Here is a 20,889-nt window from a genome sequence, read left to right as displayed (position 1 = left end):
CGTTTCCAAGGTTGGGCATTTTCCTGCCGACCCAGTCAGGACATAGAAGCTTATCTCTCTCTGGCTTAAAACTTCGATAATACATGGACAACTCTGAATGATGCTTTTTAGCACACGTGGCTTATTGCTTTCCATGAAGACAAACCAAATTTAACATATTGAGTCAAGCCAACTGTGCAAATGCGTCTACAAGTATATTCTAATATAAATCAAAAGTAATAAGGATGTCTAGAAATAATCGTTGATACAGTAATGCCAGATCCAAAAATAAAGATGAAAATGAAAATGAAAATGAAATAAATTAAATCAATGAAGCAAATAAATAAACAAAGCTCATGAAAACAAGCTCAGCTCTCCAGACTCGTGAAGCAGAACCCATCTATGGTAGCCGTATAGCCACAACAGCCATGTTGTCGGTTTCTTTCTCGACTAGAGTGTTGACAGAAACCGAAGACGGCTTCATATCGAGAGCCTCAACAACATTTTCATGTCTGTCTACATATTCTAGTCCACGCTTGACAATAGCAAGTTCAATTTGCCGACATAATACAATATCACCCACCGCTGTGACAGCATAAAGAGCGTGACCCTCGTTAATCCAATCCCTGGGAATGAAAAAATGGCGTTGGTAGGTGCCGTGAATGTCTTCTAACGGAAAAGAGCAGACCCATCCATCCTTATTGCAGAAGATGAGCTTTGATTCCCAAATCCCGAGCACGAGGTGGATTGTTTCTGATAAAGCAATGGGCGCCATGCGAGGAATAATATCATTGTTCGAGACGCTCTCGGCCTTTAAACACGGCCAGTCGAAACAATAAGCGTGTTGCAAATTATTCACACCGGCGTTTCTCAAGTGGACAACCATTTGGTTCCCACAAATGCTATAGAAGTCCGTAGGTGAGGTTGCAGAGGGGCGAAGGTCAGTGTCAGAGGAAACGTAGGCTTGGGGTGTCAAGTCACTCCAGCTGTAGATACTTATAATGCTCCTTCCACCGCTGACTCCTTCTACGCCAATTATATGAGCTGGTGAGGACGGATGTTGAATCCATCGTATCTCACTCAATTCTTTGGCAAACTGTATTTTCCCGTCAACAGATACGAGATAGGATCTTTTTGTGGTTGAAAACAAGCATTTTCCGTCGTACGGGCTGATTAAAAGTTGACAACTACCAAATTCGTCATGAGGGAGTTTAACCAAGAAGCCCCCGTTCCTTTCAGCTTCCCAGCCTTCCTTTTCCCAGTGTGCAGTCTTCTTCAATTTGGTAGACGTTAACCAGCCGTTTTTATAATCCTTTGTATGGAAAGCTATAAGGACCTCGCCCTTTGGCCACCAGCCAACAGCATGGACAATGTTTTCACCGAGCTTGTAGAACGGGCACACCAGGCTTCCGGTTTCTAACTCGTATCGGAGAACGGAGGCGTCGTTGGTGCCGCAAAATGCAAATTTTCCGGGTGGATCGACGGTCATAGAACAAATCGAAAGAAGTCCATTGGCCACCGCGGACTCTACACTGGGCTTGGTCCAGGCAACGCCTGGTTGTCGTTTCTGGCGCAGCACTGCCGGTTCCCAAACATTACAGTAGAGTTCATTGCATTCGGAAAAATAAAAATTATCATTTCCGAAGCTGACGGAACTATAGTCAAAGCATCCTGTCTTAATGAAGTATAAAACGTTTAAGGTCTTGAATTCGTGAACGACGATATGGCGATCGCTACATGCACGCAAAAGTATATGGCTATCGGGGCTAGAGGAGAGACATTTGACGCCCGTCCCTGCGGGTACCATTTCAAGGATTTTATTGGTAATGGGTTTGAGAATAATGAGCTCTCCATCCGGTTGTGAATTGTAATGTACTGCGAGCAGCTCACAGTTGGGATCCGGGTTGAAAAGAAGACATTGGACATCCATTTCATCGCTCTCTTTCCCACAATTCCCAATGTTTGTATCGTCTTCGAGGTCCCACAGCGTAATGGGCCAACTTTTTTTGTCACCTGCGGCCCTGTGATAAGCGATGGCCAATGTTTTCCTATCAGGCGACATTGACATGCACGAAACACCTCCTCGCTTCCTACCCACAGCTTCTCTTTTAAGTTGATCGAACGGCCGATCAGGCTGGGAGGATCCATCCGTCAAGCTCCAAGATGAAACACAGTCCCCACTGCGCCAAACGACTAAAAGAGAATTCTTGTAGAAGCTGAGCCAGAAGAGAACCTCAATGAATTCAAATTGATGGATAATTTCCCCGCTGCGAATATTCCAAACCCTGACCGTGCCGCAGTCCCACAGCGAACACGAGTGCGATGCCATTAGATCTGTTCCCCGTTGAAATACCAGATTCTTTAGAGATTTCAGGCCATGATCAAGAGTTCTGTACTGCTGGTAAGTAGCTGCTTCGTAGAGTATGATTAACCCTGAGTTAAAGCCAATTGCGAAATGCTCGTCTCCGTGCCCTATCACCCTTGCTCTTGATTTGCCTATGAATTTAATGCAACAGAATAGTTCATCCCACCTAGTGTTCGAATATCCAACGAACGAGAGCATATTATTTCTGGTGGCTGTTGATTGGTCCACCTTCGGTTCTTTGGGGCGGGATTGGAATACAATATCGTATATCCAAGCCGGCCAGCTTAGGACGGCTACTGAATACTGTAATACAGCTAAGAAGAAACCAACCATCCGTTTCCAAAAAGTTCCACGGGCTTCGAACTGATATGTCTTTAATCGCTCAGTGGTGCTCAGATTTCCCCGACTCAAGGCCTCTTTGTCGCTGATCACTGCCCTGAACGCAGCGGATTCCGTCGGGCAAAATGGAAAGACTACCTGATGCACCGCGGCTGGTGAGCTCAACATAGCGTCGCCAAATTTTGTTGGGATCCGGATGAGATCTTTCGACCAGCCCCAAATAGCCTGCTTTCTACTTTCCCCCAAAGGTCGAGCACGTAAAAGGTTGTCAAGATACGTGCTAAGGTTCTTGGAGACATTGAACATCGGCGTGAGGTCCTGGTTCTCGGCAACAGCCTGAATCCAGGAGAGTATATTCTTACTCAGGAAGGTGTCCAGAAGGCCAAGTACGTCATCTGCAGTCGGGCTAGAATAAGCCAGATGGTCCGAAAATGAGTGAATGGCATAAACAGTGAATTCAGATCTAATTTTCCGCGCCAACGAAGCCGAAGTGCGCATGCGAGGTGGAGGAGGTTCCATCTCTGGGCCCGTAAGGTAGAGGAGACATGTTTTAGCGATCCGAGTGTGCGTTTCCTCCACATTGATGGCAAACTCAGACTGCAAACCATGCTTCACGAGGAATTCCCGGGCTGTCGCATGCACTATTTGGACCCTCCCAAACCCATCGATGCTCACAAGCTGGCCACACGTATCTTTGATACTCCTTCTGAAGTGTAGAAAGGTATCACTAAGATCAAGATTCAGAGCAGACTCAAGCTCCGGTACAGTCAACGGCCGCTGAGCGCAAATTGACCAAGCTAGAATCGCTTGGGCTAATTGCTTTCCATGTTTTGCCCCTGACATTGTTTCGAGTATTCTGGAATACAACGGTTCCATCTCTTGTGGCACCTCTTCCAAGACACGGTTGATGTCTTCCTGGCCATGCACGTTCAAGAGCTCACTGAGAACTATTGCCGTCCATAAGAAGCTATCATTGGATTTTGCTAAGATTCGTTCTACCAGGGAATCCCGATCATTCGGTTCTATGGTTCTACGTCAAGCAACATAGACTTTTCCTCAACAAATATCCTGACATCATGGAGTGTATCCGCTGCCGAAATTTGTTCGCAGACAACGCGCCCAGTCCCAAGACCGTAGAACTGTTGCTGAAGAATAGCGGTTGGTCGGCTTGTAATAAAGATATGGATCGGTATTGAATTATCCAATTTAGCCAGCATTGGACCGAAAAAAGAAACGAAGTCGGTACACTCGTCAAGGGCATCAATTACCCAATATTGAGGTGGAATGGGGGCTTGGAATATTCCGGATAGGAATATCTTCCTCCATATGGTACGCTCATCGCCTTTATCAAATTCTATGCCATCGGAATGCATGCTCAGCAGCAACTCCTTCAAACTTTCATTCCTACTCGCCATTTGGAAAGCAATGGACCGAAGGCAGGTATTTAGCTTCGACTTCGATTCGTCTCCGAACTTGAAGAAAAGTAGCTGACCTCCGCACCTATCGCTTCTAGCATTTCGATTGCATAGCCCGCCAGAACAGATTTGCCGGCCCCTGGATTTCCACCAAGCCAAAAAATGGTTGGGCCGCTGCTGGGATTATTTCTCCACTGAATGTAGCTAGCCGTACTGGAAAGCCATTCACAAGTCCCAGATAGACGAGCTTCTTGAACAATAGTTAGATCTTCTTTTGGTGTTGAAGCCACTCCCAAGTATTCCCTCAAAGCCTTCATTTGTTCGAACTTTCGTTTTGCTTTTAACCGCTGGCCTAGAAAAACCACTTAGTCGAGCTTCTTGGTGTTGTTAACGGAGATAGGTACCTGATCCAGTGAGTTCTCGAACTGTCAATGCGAGAGCATCTCGAATGTTCCTCTAATTTGGATCGGCCACCGAGTTGAATTTGCATATTGACCGGTGATCAGCAGTCATGGGAATTTGTTTCTCCGATCCGTACCCGAGCACGGCGAAATCCTGTCTTACAATAATCTTGCTGAGAAATCCTACAGTAAGGGGCAGAGTTTCGTAGAATGACCATAACTTTAGATCGCCTGCATAAAGACGAAATTGGCCGTTGATATCCCTAATTGTGGAAGAACCCCTTTCGAGGTCCGAGACATAGGAGCGCGAACCGTATGCAGCGTGGAAGATTTTTGTCAAAAGTTCAGCCGAGTCAGAGCCCAAATGCGGAGTGGCAATGAAATAAAAGGTGGAAATTCGTTTGGCTATATCGTCGTACTGTGGGTTCAGCCTCGCAAGCATGTACGCCTATGGTTTCACATTAGCATCTGCTGTTTTTCCGATCAATGAGGGACCTTCCTTCTTGATAACCAATCCACCCATGCTATGTCCTATGAGAACTATTGGAGTCTAAAACCATTCACAGTTAGCAGATACGACTCCTATTTCAGAATGGTGGACACATACGTCATCCGCACCGAAGCCTGGGCGTAGTTCCATGGCCGTGAGTAACAACAACCCATAGTCGTAGATGTTCATTGCACTGTCTTTGCCCTTGTGCCAGTCGGAACTGTAGCCAAAACTGTATATGCGTACATTCTCGAATGCCGAGTCCTCCGGAAGCCAACTCTTCGGCCAAAAATGCTTCATTTCCTTTGTCAGGCTCCAAGTCTTCCTCGAGCCACCACCGAGGCCGTGAACGAAAATAAGATCAACACGAGGGTTCTCAGGTTCATGAAGAAGATTCAATCCAATTGGGCCTTTCCAGTCGTCGTTGTCTCCACCGTCTGGGTCTCCATGCTCATCCACATGCTCCCGATCTCCGTCCTCATGAATGAGCGTGGCACTCGGGGATAAGGTACTGGATCCATTGACAAATGGTTTCTGCAAAGATTTCAGATTGCGGCGCAGAGATTTCATAGCTAGAGGAGGAAGTCAAACAACGGCTCGTTATAATAATATAGGGGGTCCATCATACATACTACAGTCTTTATCTCACAGATTCGTATGTATAGAAAAAAGATAGAGACATTGGTATGTCTTGTATGCATGCGACAATCCACGAAAAGTTGATATTTTGAAGAATCCAAAATAAAATAAAAATACTAAATCGACGAAAGCACATCTGGAACGAACAGCCCCTGAAAAAGCCATCTTGGAAAGCGGGGAAACGAACTCGTAAACAGGCAATTATTAGGCGCCCGCCTTATTTTGGATCGACCGGCGCACCCGCTGCCTCATTTTCCGCCATGTCACCTTGTCTAAGGAACTGGTGACCAACAAGCCGTTTGAGTCGCCTTCCTCTGCATACATGGCAGGGGGTCCTAAATTGGTGATAGGCTAAGGGGCGTCTTGACCTTGTAAGCGCCAGCCCAATTCCTCTGCGAAACGGCTGAAATGTCGGCGTTTACTGAACTGCATACATGGGACCAATGTCAACTAGCCCATCAGCGACAAGGAAAACCCGAGAGTCCCGGTACGCAGCAGGTTATGGGTGGCTGCTATCGCATCGTAATTCAACGAACGTGCTGCAACTACCACCGTCGGGTGCAGATTTGCGCCAACCAGGGCTAATAGGACCGTGCGCCGTCCAAAAACCATTTTGGATACGAGCCATTGCTTCGGTTTGTTTGTCTTTTGAGAATGGATGGTCGGGAGTGAGAAAAGAAAAGGCGATTTGAGTTCACTCGTTGACCAACTAACTGCTTAGTAAGCGACTGCTCAGAGGTTAACTCAGTTAGTTATATAACTACTGTTGGGGGGATTGGATTGGGTGATTCGTACCCTCTATACCACCACGGCGCTGGTGGTGATTGAGCTCTTTTGCCCTAGTGGCCTAATATATACACGATTAGTCCGTACCAGGAACCTATGTAAATGCAGTGGTAAGATCTGCTAAAGTGGTCCAGGCACATATTGGCGTCATCTCTTCAGAAGCTCCGGGTCCTTGGCCGTTTTCGGATCTTCAATATAATTTACCTTTCCACATGGCTGGCTCTGGACGTGGGGGATGCACTAACTGTGAGGGTATAAACCCTCTCACTGCTTCCGCTAGCACTGGTCTTGAATTCCGGGAGTCGAAGAATTGCATAGACGGTTGCCAAGGAGGGGTATGAAGTCCCCTCATTGTTGACATTTACTGATCTTTGAACATAGCAAGGCACACGAGATCCTAATGCTGAGCAGGATCCTAAAGCGTCATCACTATACGCTTCTCCCTCTACAAACAGTTCACTTGTCTCAGACGCTATACTTGTTGAAAAGGTTACCTCATATGTTGAAGAGTATATGTTACACTACGACAGTTCTCATGACTTTGACCACGTTCTGCGTGTCCTAGGTCTCGCCCGGCGCATTGCTTCTGTTTTATCAGCCCCTGACTCCCCCTCTTCATCAACCCACTACGATTCCTTAATCATCACGCTCTCCTCGCTTTTACATGATGTTGGCGATAAAAAGTACCTCAAACCTGGCGATAATGCTGACTCCATGGTCTATGAGCTACTTGTGTCCTTTGGGGCGTCCAACTCTCTAGCAGAGAAGATCCAAACAGTCGTCAGCAATGTGTCGTTCTCGGCGGAAACTAAGTCAGCAGAGAGCCGCGAAAAGGTGCAAAGGTTGATTCAAGAGATTCCTGAGCTAGGGATTGTGCAGGATGCAGATCGCTTGGATGCAATTGGAGGCATTGGGATTGGAAGAACATTTACGTATGGCGGGGCAGTGGGGAAGATGGGCCAAAAAGGGAGACGCATGCAGGACACAATACAGCATTTTGTGGACAAGTTGGAATGCTTAGAGGGCTTGATGAAGACAACAGAGGGAAAGAGACTGGCAGCAGAGAGAACCAGGCGACTCAAGATATACAGGGAGTGGTGGGAGGAGGAGATTCAGGACGCACAGGAGGGTTTATTTAGTAGCAAAACACCGCAGAAATAACCAAAATATCCACGTATCTCTAGAATCATTCAAATATCATCCAATTCATTCAAATACGCACCTTTATCATCAAATCTGCCAATATGCCCCGCAACACCCACCGTTCTACTGCCTCGCAAGCTCGTAAAAGGACTCCAACTACCCTGCGCCTTCGTCTGTCCAAACCGCCTGTTCCGGATGTTCTGGATAATGACGAGAATCCAACTGATGATGAGAAGGAGGATAAGGAGGAGGAGGAGGAGACACAGTCAGAAGATCCTCGATTTCTGTGAACACCTACCCCTGAGCCTGAGATCTCATTCAGGCTGTATGAACGGGTGATTATCAATGGGATAAAGGAGCCTATAAAGATCAAGTTATGGAATGTCACAACAAATGATATGACTGTCAGCTTCTATCGTATCCAATATCTCTCTCAACTCCTTCTTCATCTAATATTGTGTCTCCAAGTGAGATAATCAATGTGATGGTGATGAAATATATGATGGAAGGAATGGGAGGCATGGGAGGACTGAATTCAAACTTGTCATCGAATTCAAACTTGCCATCAAATTCAAACCTGCCATCGAATCCAAACCTGCCATCGAATCCGAACCTGCCATCGAATCCGAACCTGCCATCGAATCCGAACCTGCCTCCTATTCGAAGTAGTCCAATCCCTCAGTTTGGTGAACACGCGGACCTGCTTATTGATGAGTTCTTCAACTGGTTGATGACAGAGAGAACTCGAAGAGCAGAAGCTCTTTTAACTGCAAAGAGCATTATTCAGAATGAAGGATTTGAACTGGATCATATACGGACAATGACAAATGAGCAGGTGGTTCAGTTGAATGTTGGAATGGGTATATTCTCGATAATAAGAAATGGGTTAAAGAGTCCTATCTGGCAGTCACAGTTGAAGGAGATTAAATTGTCTTTATCTGCTGTTTGTAATGATGGCAGCAGACCTCATACTGCTTCTGCTTCTGAATTTGAAACTTAGATATTATATATCATCATAATTGAATTGAAATCTGAATCTTTTTAAATTTTACAATACTATCCTATATGAGCAGATCTGAAATATCCTCTTGCATCTTCTTCTCCCATGAAATTCTCAACTGCATGATGCAAGAAGGTTTCAAAATCTCCATCAAACTGATTCTCTAACTGACATCTGTATCTTCTAATCCATTCTTTCAACGCGTGAAATGACTCCTCTATAGGATTATAATCAGGAGAATATGGAGGTAAGAATGAGGGTGGATATCAACATCAAATTCATCCTTCACAAAGCAGACAGCCTCATCGCGATATGCAGTTGGATATGCCTCAAAAAAGTCCTCCAAACCTGACAAGATATCCGGTGTGATCTTTGGCTTTACACCCCATGTTGAATGAGGACTTCTAGCAGTTCCAAAGCAGCGAATATTTCGTTGGATTCGATATACAGTGGCCAGATGGCACTCAATGGTCCGCGCAATCTGAGCAGGCATATAACCATCGTTTAGAAGGCGTACGATCTCATTGGTGGTAAATTCGCTGAGCTGGGGGGGCATATTGGCAGATTTGATGATAAAGGTGCGTATTTGAATGAATTGGATGATATTTGAATGATTCTAGAGATACGTGGATATTTTGGTTATTTCTGCGGTGTTTTGCTACTATTTTTCAGGGGGTGGCAGAAAATTCTGTTTTCGCAAGCTTTACGTCCGCCACAATAAAGGCAACATGAAGGTCTTGATGTACGGTACATAATTATTTAGTGTGAACGAATTCTTTAGCACACGGTTTACCAGCCAGCATTTACGCGACGAGTAGACAGTCGCTTTATATCAGAATGAGAAACTACCTTACTATAATAACGATTCGCCCTCCCGCAGATATCCTGTTCAAAGTGATGCATGCCGAGACTTAATTCAACGGGATGGATATTCCTCTATGGAGTGCTCTGTACTCTGTGTGGAGTACTTCCAGCAAAATACATAGTTAATCAGTCACCCAATCATGCCGATGACTAAGTATCAATCCATCCAGCCAATCAGATGGCTCAACCTCACCTCTTCCAACCTGGGCAATCGACATCTGGCTTCGAACAAACACGTCCAGCATGTTTTTCTATGGCGCACCGCAGCTAAACAAGCAAACATCCCCTGGGTAATGTATTGAAATGGAAAGAAATTGATTTGTTCCTAGAGGCCCAGCGACCATGGTGTCCCTCTGGCCATGGAAGGTATTGCTAGGATTATCCAGTTTTTCCCCACAGTGTATGAGCTCCCATGTTGACACTTTTGTTCCTCGGCAGGGCTCTGGTACTTCACCAGCGGAGTTCGAAAAGACTCTATCCACCTTATCTGCGAAGATCGCGCGGGCAACTACCCGACTGGACGGCTACAGACAACGCTCGCGACGATATAGGGTCTTATGGACCTTGTATACCTCCTTCGCATACCTTCTCTACTCGATCATCGTCACACTCGTGCTCGGATGGCAAAATTGGGGCCCTTGCGAATACTCCACTGTGGCAGGTGGGCCGGTTTTGTGCGTTCTTTTTTAATGTTGTATTGGATTGCTGAAACTACCCAGAGTCTAATTTCTATATAGGATTTACGTTGTTCGGCTAGGCCTAGATAAGTATTACCAGTACCGCATCTCCGGCACGCACAGCCATCTTGATGAGCTACACAAGCAGCGGGATGCAACTATTGAGAAACTCAAGGAGGCTACGAGGTACAACTCCACCCAACAACTGTTGGAGAAGTATGGTGGGGACTCACCCAAGCGTCCCGAGACTCAGCAGGGCACAGCTTCCGGAGTAGAAGGACCAGTAGCTAGTAAAAAGAGAGACCCGCGAATGAGAGCGTCGCTCCCTCTACCAGCCGCAGGTGGGAGAACGGGAATCCCTCCCCCCCCAACGGCAAACATCCCACGAATGCAACCAGGCTCGGTGCCGACAACCCCCATTCGATCTCCACCTATGCACGACCAACGCAGGATACTACGCCCATCTAACTTAAATCCGAATACCAACCAACCAGGACAGTTGGCTCAGGGCAATTCTCCCTCCGTGGACGAACCTGGCTTCGCTCCCAATGCCTTCCCACCTTCTCAACCCCAACAACTTCACGCCTCCCAACTTCAACCTCACTGGTACGACAGAATCCTCGACGTCCTACTAGGCGAAGATGAAACACTCGCGAAGAACCGTCTTGCACTGATATGCACTCAATGCCGCCTGGTCAACGGCCAAGCTGCACCGGGCGTCCGGAGCCTTGAAGAGATCGGCCGCTGGCGCTGCGGTTCATGCGGCGCCTTGAACGGTGAAGAAAGTGAAACAACAAAAGCTCTCACGGGCATCCAGGAAGCTGCAGCTGCAAGCGCCTCAGCAACTGTCACAACAACTCACCGTAGCCGCAGTAGTGAAGACAACGCTGGCGCCTGTGGCGGCCAGGCTGCCCGCAGCTGGGATCGGAACAAGAGCGATCATGCACGTCTAATTCATGAAGTTTCCCAGGCATCTAGACCTGGTTCAAGAGGGGGTGAGAACGGGGCATGGGACCCCGTTTCGGGGCAGAGAAGTCTCATTGGCGAGATGGGGTCTGGGAATTCTTCCGTGGGGAAAGGGATGGATGCGGGCGTGAGTACGCTCGTTGACTCCACGAGTAGCGAAGGGGAGGAATATTATGATGACGATGAGGATATTGAGGATTCCGATGAAGTTGAGGTGGAAGTGAAGGAGGCGCATGACGGAGATCAAGCGACAGGAGGTGGAGGCAAGGGCGCTCACAAACGAAGGAGCGGGTCAAACAAGAAGATGTTCGGGAACGCGGGCCTGCATCCAAGCTCAGCTGCAGAGTCCGGTAATGGAATATCCACCCGGACGCGTTCGAAGTCACCGCGAATAACGCCAGAGGCCTAACCACTTGGTCGACTGTATGGAATTGAAATTGACTTATGCCAGTTACCCAAATTGCACATCCATTGAGAGGGGCGGGGCCTGGGGCACTGGAAAAGAGACACACAAGAGTTTGTCACTGATATTACGTTGATTGCAACTTACTATATTTCCATTTTATACCATGTTATTGATTTATTTATTTTTTAACTGTGATGGCGATTCGCTAGCAGACATGTACCAACCATCTTCTTATAATCCGTACTTTGGTCTAATCCACTTACTGGCATGTTTTGTACAGTGCAAGTTTTTTTCCCGCTCCCTTTTATTCCAGCTAGCCCAAACTCACGACCGTTTCAGTTACCCCTATTCTGGCCTTCCTATGATGTATTAGCCATGTGATTCTTCGTATTTTGATAAACAGGCACTGTAAGCTGCAGTTGTTCACATGTCAACTCATGTCAAGATTTATAGATTCTTAAATCTGTTTCCTACGCCAGATTTATAGGGTTTATGTATCATATATATATAAATATATACATGCCTGAAGTCGGCCACACAAAGCAAGAGGAAACTCCAGTGATTAGGAATATTTAATAATAATGATAAATCGACCCAGGACACAGCCAGTAATATCTCTGACCAGAATGAACTCCGTAGTGGGGGGAAAAGAACTAGAAGAAGGAAAAGGAAAAGGAAAGAAAAGAAGGGGGGGGGGGGGGGGGGGGAGAAGGAAGGAAATGACACAAGAAAAGGGGGAAACGAAACAAAGTCGCTCAAATTTGTCATGGAGGAATCTGACGGAGAACAGGTTACAACGCAAGAGTAGGTATATATACCCGTAACCTAAAGTAATTTACAGATATGCAAAACACACACCCTCACCAACCCTCAAATAAACGTTTACAAACCCTCGTATAAAACGAAACTAAATGCTCGCCCTCCTAGGCGCCATAGTTCTTCTTAAATTTCTCTTTTCATCCGTCTCCTCTGGTAATGGTAACCCACCCTCGTTCTTCAACTTCTCCAAAAACTCCTTCCCATACGCATAGCCAACTTGATAGATTTCATCGAACTTAGCGAAATCCAGTGTCCCAAATGCATCAACAGGAGGCCGCATATATAGACAACCGGGTGTAGTTTTTGCTGTCTCCAATGCACTGAAGGAGGAGACGTACGCGAGGCGGGCCTGGATTTCAGAAAGTGTGGGTGGGTTCGCGAGCGACGAGAAAGGGTTCCAGCGATTGACAAGCGCCCAGAAACCGGATAACGAGTCACCGTAGGCTTGCGGGGTGTTGTCGTCGATGGAGCCGACATCGATGGCGAAGATGACATCTGCCCCTTGTGACTTCATGCGGGCAACAGGCAGGTTGTCAACGTAGCCGCCGTCTAAGAGCATGTTGCCCTCGTCGCACAAGGGAGGGAGGAGGCCGGCGAGGGACATCGACGCGCGCACGTAGCGCCATACGTAGCCGGAGGAGTGAAATTCGTTGCGCGATTTGCTGATGTTTGTTGTGTTGCAGTAGAATTCGAGCCAGAAGTCTTCGATTTGGCTGTCGCCGAAGGCTTTGAAGATGCCGCGGTTAAATTCGTGGCCGGTGGTGTATGAGGCGGATGGGTAGGTGAGGTCGAGAGCGAAGCGCCAGATACTTCCCATGCGGCCGGCAAATCTCTTCGCACGACCATACATAGGTACGACATCGGCATCCCTTGCGTACAGAGCGCCAACGAAGGCGCCTATTGACGTACCTCCAACCATATCGATTGGGACGCCAGCCTCCTCCAGGGCTTTTATGATTCCGATGTGGGCAATACCGCGTGCCCCTCCACCTCCTAGAACTAATCCAACAGATTTTCCGCAGAGGCGACGGGCGAGCCGATGGAAGTCGCCTTTGAATGGAGTCGTTGCGGAGTAGAGCGGGGTCTGGTGGATACGACGAGAAGTATACTTTTGAATCTCAGCTTGCAAAACTTGAACTCTCTGTTTTAACACGGTGCCAAAGCGCTTTGTCACAGGATGCGCGGGTTCGGTGGCTGGGCGGAACGACATTTGAATGTGGTGGTGTCCCCCATTGATCCACATACGACTTTTTAACCATTGTCTGGTCAGACCTGGAGGAGAGTATCTCTCTAGGTGCAAGAGCACGAGTTCTTTCCTGGAGGTGGTCTTCATGCCAAGAAGGAACCGTTCATACTCGCCAATACTGGGAGAATCTTCAGCAACTCCAACCAAGAGGATGCAGTCTGCCTGGGCAATACAAGTTTGGGTCCATGGCGCGTTAACATTTGTATCTGCTACGTAAAGTAACATACCATATTTTTCTTCCAGGTCTGCTAGATATTGGGAAAGCTTTAATTTGCCCATCCTGCTGAATGCATGGCGTCCAAGATGATTTAGGATATGAGCCTGATGAAGAGCAGCTACTCCGTTGGTGACCCCGATCTGGTTGAACGCATTCAACAGTCGATTTCCAAATTCCACAACGGGAACCCCGGCTGTAACTGGTAATACGGCAACCGTTCGGAGATTCAAAGTCGACGTCCCGGTCATTGCGCTCTCGTGTGTACCTTTGTCGGTAGGTTTCTCCATAAGTGGGTCATGGATAAGATGTCTCATCCTCTGGGCAATAAGTTTCGATATTTGTATTGCAATACTGGGATGTTCCTGCGCAAGACTGTTAAAGAGCGTTCTGGGGAATTTAGCTAATTCCGTATCGCGGATCGCATGAAGGGTAGCGGGCCGGGACGACTCAGTCATTACTTCCAACTCTCCGACACTATCACCTTGGCCATACTCTCCCATGACGCTCACATTGCCATCCCCCCTTTCCCAAACAGACCGGAGCCGGCCATTAAGCACAATGTAAATCGCATCACTCTCGTCACCTTGGTGATGAATGACCTCTCCAGCATTGACTTGAACCCATTCCAGGGCAAAGTCGATATGCAAAATGAGACGAGGAAGGACATTGGTCAGCCGCTTGGCCATTGTGAGAAGGACAAGTGGATGTCTGTCAGCAATCCTCTCTAGGCATGCCCGTGGCAAGAAGCCAACATAAACGTCCGTTTTCGCTGTAACGTCGGTGAAAGACCTGTATGAAGTGATAGACCCAAGGTATCCATCAATACCGCCAGGCTTTACTATATATAAAGATTTGCGCCTAGTAGGCCCTTTCCGTTGACTTTGGCCACCCCTTATGGCGGATGAAGCGCGAGACGCCGTGGGCCTTTTAAGCGGTTCGAATAACCCATTCGATCGAAGGCCGGACACATCAGGAGAGCTCAGCAAATCTTCACCTCTATTATTAACCGGTATGCAAACGTCCAAGAATCCATCTATAACATAGTAAAGGCCCGGGTTGCGTTCTCCTTGTTCGACGAGTAAAGAGTCTTTCGGGAAAAAAACAATTTCGATCTCGTCCCGCAACTCCGCTTTGAGGTTGGCCACAGGTGATGTTCCACCAGCACTAGTCACGGACATCGACATGAGTGATTCAGAATCGCCATCACCAAATGAATCATACGGGTCGATAAACCCAAAAGCATTATTAAAGACGGCTTTCTGCCGTTTGAAATCATACGACACTACCTGCGGAGATGCCTCCCCAGAATTATGGGTTTTGCGCAACGCCTCGTTCGTGCTCCCTGTAAGGCCGAGAGCCGTCATCATACAGTCGAGAATAGATTCACGGAAAATTAAATCCTCATCGATCGACTCCTGTCTATGAAATGGGGGACTTTGTGCTGATGGGCTGAATGGGAGCGGTTCTGCTTGTAGTGTCGGCGAAGGGAAAGCCTCTCTAGGGCTACTTAGAGGCGCAGGATATTCATGCGTATGAGCCAAGCCCCTGAGACGCTCGGACCCGTATTGAGGTCCATATCGGGAGAGGTGAATCGTGGAAAGTAAATCTCCAGGGCTCACACCGCTACTCTCTTTCTCAGAGACACGTGATACATTTTGTACTGAGTGCCTTGCATGTACAGCCGAAAGCTTCGCAGATAATGCAGCATCTTTCCGTAAAGAGCTATTGGAACGACGTCTTCCGCTCGCCGAGGGATTGTGCAGCGCGATACCTTTTGTGACTTCCTCCGGGCCGAGTCGATCCCTTTCCTTTGTGAATTTATCTTTGAGTCTATCTAGCGCCGCGCCGCGAAGATGGTTGGGAAGATCGTAAGAGGTGTATTTATTCATCTGCCTCTCAATGCCAAGAACTTCTGTAGACAAACCTAAATACGAATGTGCGGTGGCGAATGTAACCCGCTGAAGTCTGGTAAGAATAACTTGGATGATGTGCGCGGTAGTTCCAGGATAGACTCGGGTCAAGCGGTGGAAGGCGCTTGCAGGAATAATGGCAATGGTCGTGTCAACCATTGCGCGTGCCACGATGTCAGGATGCACAGATTTTTTTTCTTTCGGCTTTCTCGCCCTCTTCGGCCTATACTGGTGGGTGTGAAGTTCACTTTGAAAGGACGCATGACTATCTTCAAGTGCAAGATGAGGAACGACTGGTAACGGTAAAGGGTTTCCATTCACTCGAGGGGGAGTTTCTTTGAATCCCGGGAAATTTGGTGCCATTGGGCTCTCCGCTAAAGGAGGAGAAGCCATTGGGATAGGCGGTGCGCTCCGTGTTGGGTCGATGCTTAAGGTACTAGACTCCGTGTCCTCACTATGACGTAACTTGATATCCTCCGTAAAAAGGGACAGAATAGAGAATAGAGACGACATTGAGGCTCCATTTTTTACCTCTGTTAACAATTGATATCCCTGATTCCGGCGATCGTTGTGTTCCTCTTCTTCCATTGATTCTTCTGCGTCGTTGCAATCGGCTGTAGGGCTCTTCCTATATTCATCCTGGCCTCCTCGAATGGATTTTACGAATATCTGAACAGCACCATCCACAACGAGGCAAAACCCTTTCTCTTCTTCCAGTAATAATGTCTCCCCGGCAATCAATTTCTTTGTTTGCATAGTGCGTGTCAATTCGTGGAAAACAGGGCGTTCCAGGTATCCAAATACCTTGATTGCGCTCAGAAATTCGTCTAGGTAGTTGGCCAGTCCGGGTTTCGAGTCACCAGCCTGGGTATCTGGGAAGAGATCGATTTGGGGTTCTTTTCGCTGAGGTTCAGGCGGAAGGCGGGAGTACATATTCAGGAATCGGTAGCGAATAAACCAGCTGATTGTTGACACTAGGACTAGAAGAATGATGAGGCTGGTATAGTACATTAGCAATTGGGTAGAGTAGAGAAAGTAGGACATATGTAGCGGAAAGGTCTGGGGCAAGGTATACGTACAGTGTTGTGAAGTTCATGGTAAAGGTCAAGCTCATGGAAAACAATGTGAATAGCCAAGTTGGAAGCGTGATTGTTGTGAAAGTAATAGCCCAGTATAGAACGCTTGGAACGATATGGAACAGAAACACGAAAACGCGCCCAACAAAGGACGCCATGGCGAAGAGGGTGGAGGGTTCACTGAGCGGCGATGAGGTGGGGGAAATATGTGAGCAGATGAGGGCGGGGGAGTTAGAAGAAGAAAGGGTCAAGGACGAGGAAGCAAACGAGGCCTGGAGTGGGTCTAGAGTAACAGATTCGGTGGGGGATGTAGTTGACGTCGAACCGGGATGGTTGGTAGACCAAACATGTTTGGGGCTAGTATTGATGACGCTGTGATCCTCAGAGGGTAGACCGGAAGGGATATGGGAAGCGGATGCGCTGGAAGAAATTCGATATGACGAGATAGAAATGTTAGAGGATGGAGGAGACATCTTCCAGCTCGTTGTCCATCGGCAAGCGCATACTACTCATTCCAGATCAAATATATAAATAAATTACAAAATAAATTTTGTTAAAAAAAAAAAAAAAATATCGGGAGATTAATCGCCCGTGGGAAGGGCCCAGTAGTAATTGATGGATATGGCCGAATTTTTCAACGATCGTTCAATTCCTTAGCTGTTCTACTCGAAGCTGTTCATCCAGCCTTTCCAGGCCATGAACCAGCGCCAATGACGATCCCAAGGTGGGGCGTGAGATTAAAACTGGCACAACGTGGGCAGCTAGCGCCAGAGAGCAAGGGTTCTTTCAGCGTAACGGGAGTGCTGCCTAGCAAAAAACTGTTGCGGGCTGCAGCCGACAAGTAGTGCAGGTCGGTCGATGATGGAAACGAGGAAGCAGTTGTTTGGTATAGATATCGTCGTCGACGTTGTTGGACGTTGGACGTCGGGAGCCGCATTTCATGTGACACGAACTTCCGCAGCGATCGCTAACCTTATCGGGGCCAGTTTAGGGCTTAACACCGCCATAGCCCCTATCAATCAGCGGGAAGTGCCGTTATCGAGAACTACAATTCGTCAAGGAATCTACAAGGATCTCAAGATGAATGGCCGCATAGCAAGAGTACACTCATTTGATTCTCCATACAGTGATGCTCGAAATTGGCTTCCATAATCAGAATAGATCAACTTCTTCTCGGACCCTAGGTGTCAAGACTATTAGTGTTAGGCTTATCCAATATTAGTTAGAGTGTAATCTGTAGGGCTGAATTGTATGGCACGGAACTGAAGTGTTACTGAGCCTAATGTATTGTAACTGTATCAGAACATACACGCCACGTTGTCCTTGAGCAAAGTGGTTAGCCGCCAGACGTCGTAAACAGACCAACTCACAGCAAAATGGCACCAAATCTCCAACCATGGAAGCGCGAATTTATTTGTCATATGATTCTCAACAGGTCGTTAACTACATCACAGATGGCCAAGGCTGCTGGTTGTAGCGAGCGTACTATCACGCATATTCGAAGAAACCTACGGTTGTTTGGCAGCGCCAGTCCGCCTCTAATCTGTGCTGGCCGGCCCAGAAGTATTACGCCTCCGATGCTTGACGCCCTTTGTGATTACCTCACCGAAAAACCCGGCCTTTACGTTGATGAGATGGTCATCTTTCTTCAGGATGAATTTGATATACTAACGTCAACAGCTAGCGTTAAACGGGCGCTTTGTCGCGCAGGTTGGACCAAAAAAAAAGCTCAACAGAGAGCAAAAGAGCAGAACCCCGAGCTACGCGATTTCTACCTGCATAAGCTCTCCGAATTTAGTTCATATCATCTGGTCTATGTTGATGAATCTGGATGTGATAAACGGATAGGGTTTAGGCGGAGTGGTTGGTCTCCACTGGGTGTGACGCCAGTCCAAGTGTCAAGGTTCCACCGGGGCCAACGTTACCAGATACTACCTGCCTATACCCAGGACGGCATTATCCTTTCTCGTGTCTTTACGGGATCAACTGATGCGGCTTTCTTTGAGGATTTTATTGGGCAGCTGCTCCAGCACTGTGGGCGGTGGCCGGAACCAAACTCTGTCCTAGTGATGGATAACGCGTCGTTCCACCACTCAGCTAGGATAAAGCAGATGTGCTTTGATGCAGGAGTGAAATTACTATATTTGCCACCCTACTCACCGGATCTGAACCCAATAGAGGAATTCTTTGCTGAGTTGAAGGCTTATATTAAGAAGAACTGGTCATTATATGAGGAAAATCCTGATCAGGGTTTCGGCGTTTTCCTTCAGCGATGTATTGATGTTGTTGGTGCGAAAAAAGAGAGTGCCGCAGGCCACTTTCGAAGTGCTGGGGTATCAATTGAGCAGTGCGGTTTTGAGTAGGATGCTTTTATTATGTTTGATTATGCTGACAACACCTGTGGCACTGAGTTGTACCTAAACTAATCTCTATCGCTTTCTACACCCTTACAATGCTGTAAAGACTGCGCGTCTTGACCTGCCGGAAAGGTCAGCGTCGTCAAAGAATCTGTGAAGTGTCTGTAAGTCTTCGGTGCTTCTTGCCTTGGTAGGTGTTCCCCTGTTCGGAATTAAATCGGTTGGCAGCTTGCACTCTTTGCAGCAATGCAATCAACTCCACATATGCCTATCCTACTTGCCAGCAAGGCCGCCTTGGCCAACCGTCAGAAGACAGCCAATGTCCTCAACCAACCACCGAGTCGTAGGCTCAACAGACGTCCTAAATTTGTTGACCCATCTTCTTTCACCTTCACATCTTCCATATCGCGAAGGATATTCTCTATGTACTCCCCTGCACCACTGAGTTTGAGGATAAGAGCAATCGCACGGTGGACTTTGAGTAGTCGAGAGGAGGGAGGGTCGATAGTACGGCTCGGGCTAAGGCTAAGTGTGCGAGTAACGGGAAGTAATCGATCGCGAAGAATAGGATCCCTTTCTGTCGATTTAATCATGTACCGGTTGTATGCCCCTTCTATAGGCTCGAAATATATTTCAAATTCACCGAGTAGTCGATGATAGTGATGGGTTAATGTCAGGGCATTTTTCGGACTGTCAATATCTTGTCCTTCAATAAGGTGGGTGATTCCGGGCTCGAACATAGTCAAGAGTTGGATTACGTTCTTTTTCGAGTCACTCTAAGAGAAACTGTTAGCAGAGTCAAGTGTGATCATAGCAGGCTGTCTTTACCAATTCCGTATTTCCTGACGCCATGGAGTTCAGCGAATGGGGAAGTATGTGAGCAACTTCTAGATACTCGAATTCACCAGGTTCGTTTCGGAGAAGTTCCCCATCATCATCTTTACTCTCAATCCCATCTTGCTTTATTCGTCGCTGGGCTTCTTTTCTATCAAACCGATGGGAGACGACACAACGATGATGATCGCGGATAAGACAACTTTGTCGGAGGATGGACACGCGTTGCGTTATACCCGTTGGTGTGGACGCCTGCATTGAGGAGAGTGAAACGGGTGTCGGTTGGGGTGTCTTCACTGACGAAGCCCTGACTGAACAGGTTGAGTTAATCAGTTTCATCGGCCATGGATGATACTGTATGTACTATAACGAACTTACGTGGAGTAAAAAAGTTATCAACCATGTAGTCGGCAAAAAGCTCAACAAGGCTCCGAATTTCGCTTTTCTTGTCTGTATCAAAAGAAGAGAACCCATCGAGATAAGCTAACGCAAGAGAGATATCAGGCTCGGCGGTATTCCCATCCAGATGCTCGTGAATGTACAAAATGAAGAAGTTCAGGAAGGCATCTTTTGATTGCGCATGCACATGTTCGAATGTTGCATTGATTAACATCGCGGGCATGTAACCCCTCCGTCCAGTTCTTTCTAGGCCATAATCCTCAATCAGCTTATTGAGAATGCCACTTGCTGCCTTATTTTGTTGTGGAGTTAAAGAGAAGGGCTCTGAAAAATCCAGGAACCCTTCTAATGATGACTTGTGTCGATGTAAAGCCATTGTTGATGGTGTTGCTGGCCTTCAAAGAATATTGTGAGGCTGGCACGTTCAGCTGTCACATGAAGGGTCCTGTGTCGGTTTTGTGGTCGAGTCAAGCATTCTGCTTCGGAAAAGTGTATTGCCGGCGACCGAGTTTTGTGAGAAGGTACCATAATTGACCGACGGCATTACAAAATCTCTCAATG

The 20,889-nt window shown here is 47.4% G+C and overlaps 7 protein-coding genes across 7 annotated transcripts; 3 read left to right on the top strand and 4 right to left on the bottom strand.

Annotated features, from left to right (window-relative positions):
• Positions 1–379: 379 nt before the first annotated feature.
• Positions 380–4,056, bottom strand: HCAG_07502 (predicted protein; the record flags this gene model as incomplete). Its single annotated transcript, XM_001537143.1, has 2 exons — positions 380–3,630; positions 3,930–4,056. The coding sequence occupies 2 exons, from the start codon at positions 4,054–4,056 to the stop codon at positions 380–382; spliced, it is 3,378 nt and encodes a 1,125-aa protein (XP_001537193.1).
• A 498-nt stretch (positions 4,057–4,554) lies between these two features.
• On the bottom strand, positions 4,555–5,559 carry HCAG_07501 (predicted protein; the record flags this gene model as incomplete). Its single annotated transcript, XM_001537142.1, has 2 exons — positions 4,555–4,947; positions 5,107–5,559. 2 exons carry the CDS (start codon positions 5,557–5,559, stop codon positions 4,555–4,557), a joined length of 846 nt encoding a protein of 281 aa, XP_001537192.1.
• Positions 5,560–6,282: 723 nt separating this feature from the next.
• HCAG_07500 (conserved hypothetical protein) lies at positions 6,283–7,575 on the top strand (the record flags this gene model as incomplete). The annotated part of the gene is made up of 3 exons (XM_001537141.1): positions 6,283–6,296; positions 6,695–6,749; positions 6,796–7,575. The coding sequence occupies 3 exons, from the start codon at positions 6,283–6,285 to the stop codon at positions 7,573–7,575; spliced, it is 849 nt and encodes a 282-aa protein (XP_001537191.1).
• Positions 7,576–9,763: 2,188 nt separating this feature from the next.
• On the top strand, positions 9,764–11,473 carry HCAG_07499 (conserved hypothetical protein; the record flags this gene model as incomplete). The annotated part of the gene is made up of 3 exons (XM_001537140.1): positions 9,764–9,787; positions 9,860–10,095; positions 10,159–11,473. The coding sequence occupies 3 exons, from the start codon at positions 9,764–9,766 to the stop codon at positions 11,471–11,473; spliced, it is 1,575 nt and encodes a 524-aa protein (XP_001537190.1).
• A 904-nt stretch (positions 11,474–12,377) lies between these two features.
• Positions 12,378–16,758, bottom strand: HCAG_07498 (conserved hypothetical protein; the record flags this gene model as incomplete). The annotated part of the gene is made up of 2 exons (XM_001537139.1): positions 12,378–16,659; positions 16,742–16,758. 2 exons carry the CDS (start codon positions 16,756–16,758, stop codon positions 12,378–12,380), a joined length of 4,299 nt encoding a protein of 1,432 aa, XP_001537189.1.
• A 1,434-nt stretch (positions 16,759–18,192) lies between these two features.
• On the top strand, positions 18,193–19,101 carry HCAG_07497 (conserved hypothetical protein; the record flags this gene model as incomplete). Its single annotated transcript, XM_001537138.1, has 1 exon — positions 18,193–19,101. The coding sequence occupies one exon, from the start codon at positions 18,193–18,195 to the stop codon at positions 19,099–19,101; it is 909 nt and encodes a 302-aa protein (XP_001537188.1).
• A 299-nt stretch (positions 19,102–19,400) lies between these two features.
• HCAG_07496 (predicted protein) lies at positions 19,401–20,704 on the bottom strand (the record flags this gene model as incomplete). The annotated part of the gene is made up of 3 exons (XM_001537137.1): positions 19,401–19,871; positions 19,924–20,240; positions 20,308–20,704. 3 exons carry the CDS (start codon positions 20,702–20,704, stop codon positions 19,401–19,403), a joined length of 1,185 nt encoding a protein of 394 aa, XP_001537187.1.
• Positions 20,705–20,889: the final 185 nt, after the last annotated feature.

The sequence above is a fragment of the Histoplasma capsulatum genome, genomic scaffold, assembly GCF_000149585.1.
Source record: "Histoplasma capsulatum NAm1 scaffold_9 genomic scaffold, whole genome shotgun sequence".
Lineage (NCBI taxonomy): Eukaryota > Fungi > Ascomycota > Eurotiomycetes > Onygenales > Ajellomycetaceae > Histoplasma > Histoplasma mississippiense.
The sequence above is the reverse complement of the archived record's forward strand: the minus strand, read 5'-3'. Positions and strand labels throughout refer to the sequence as shown.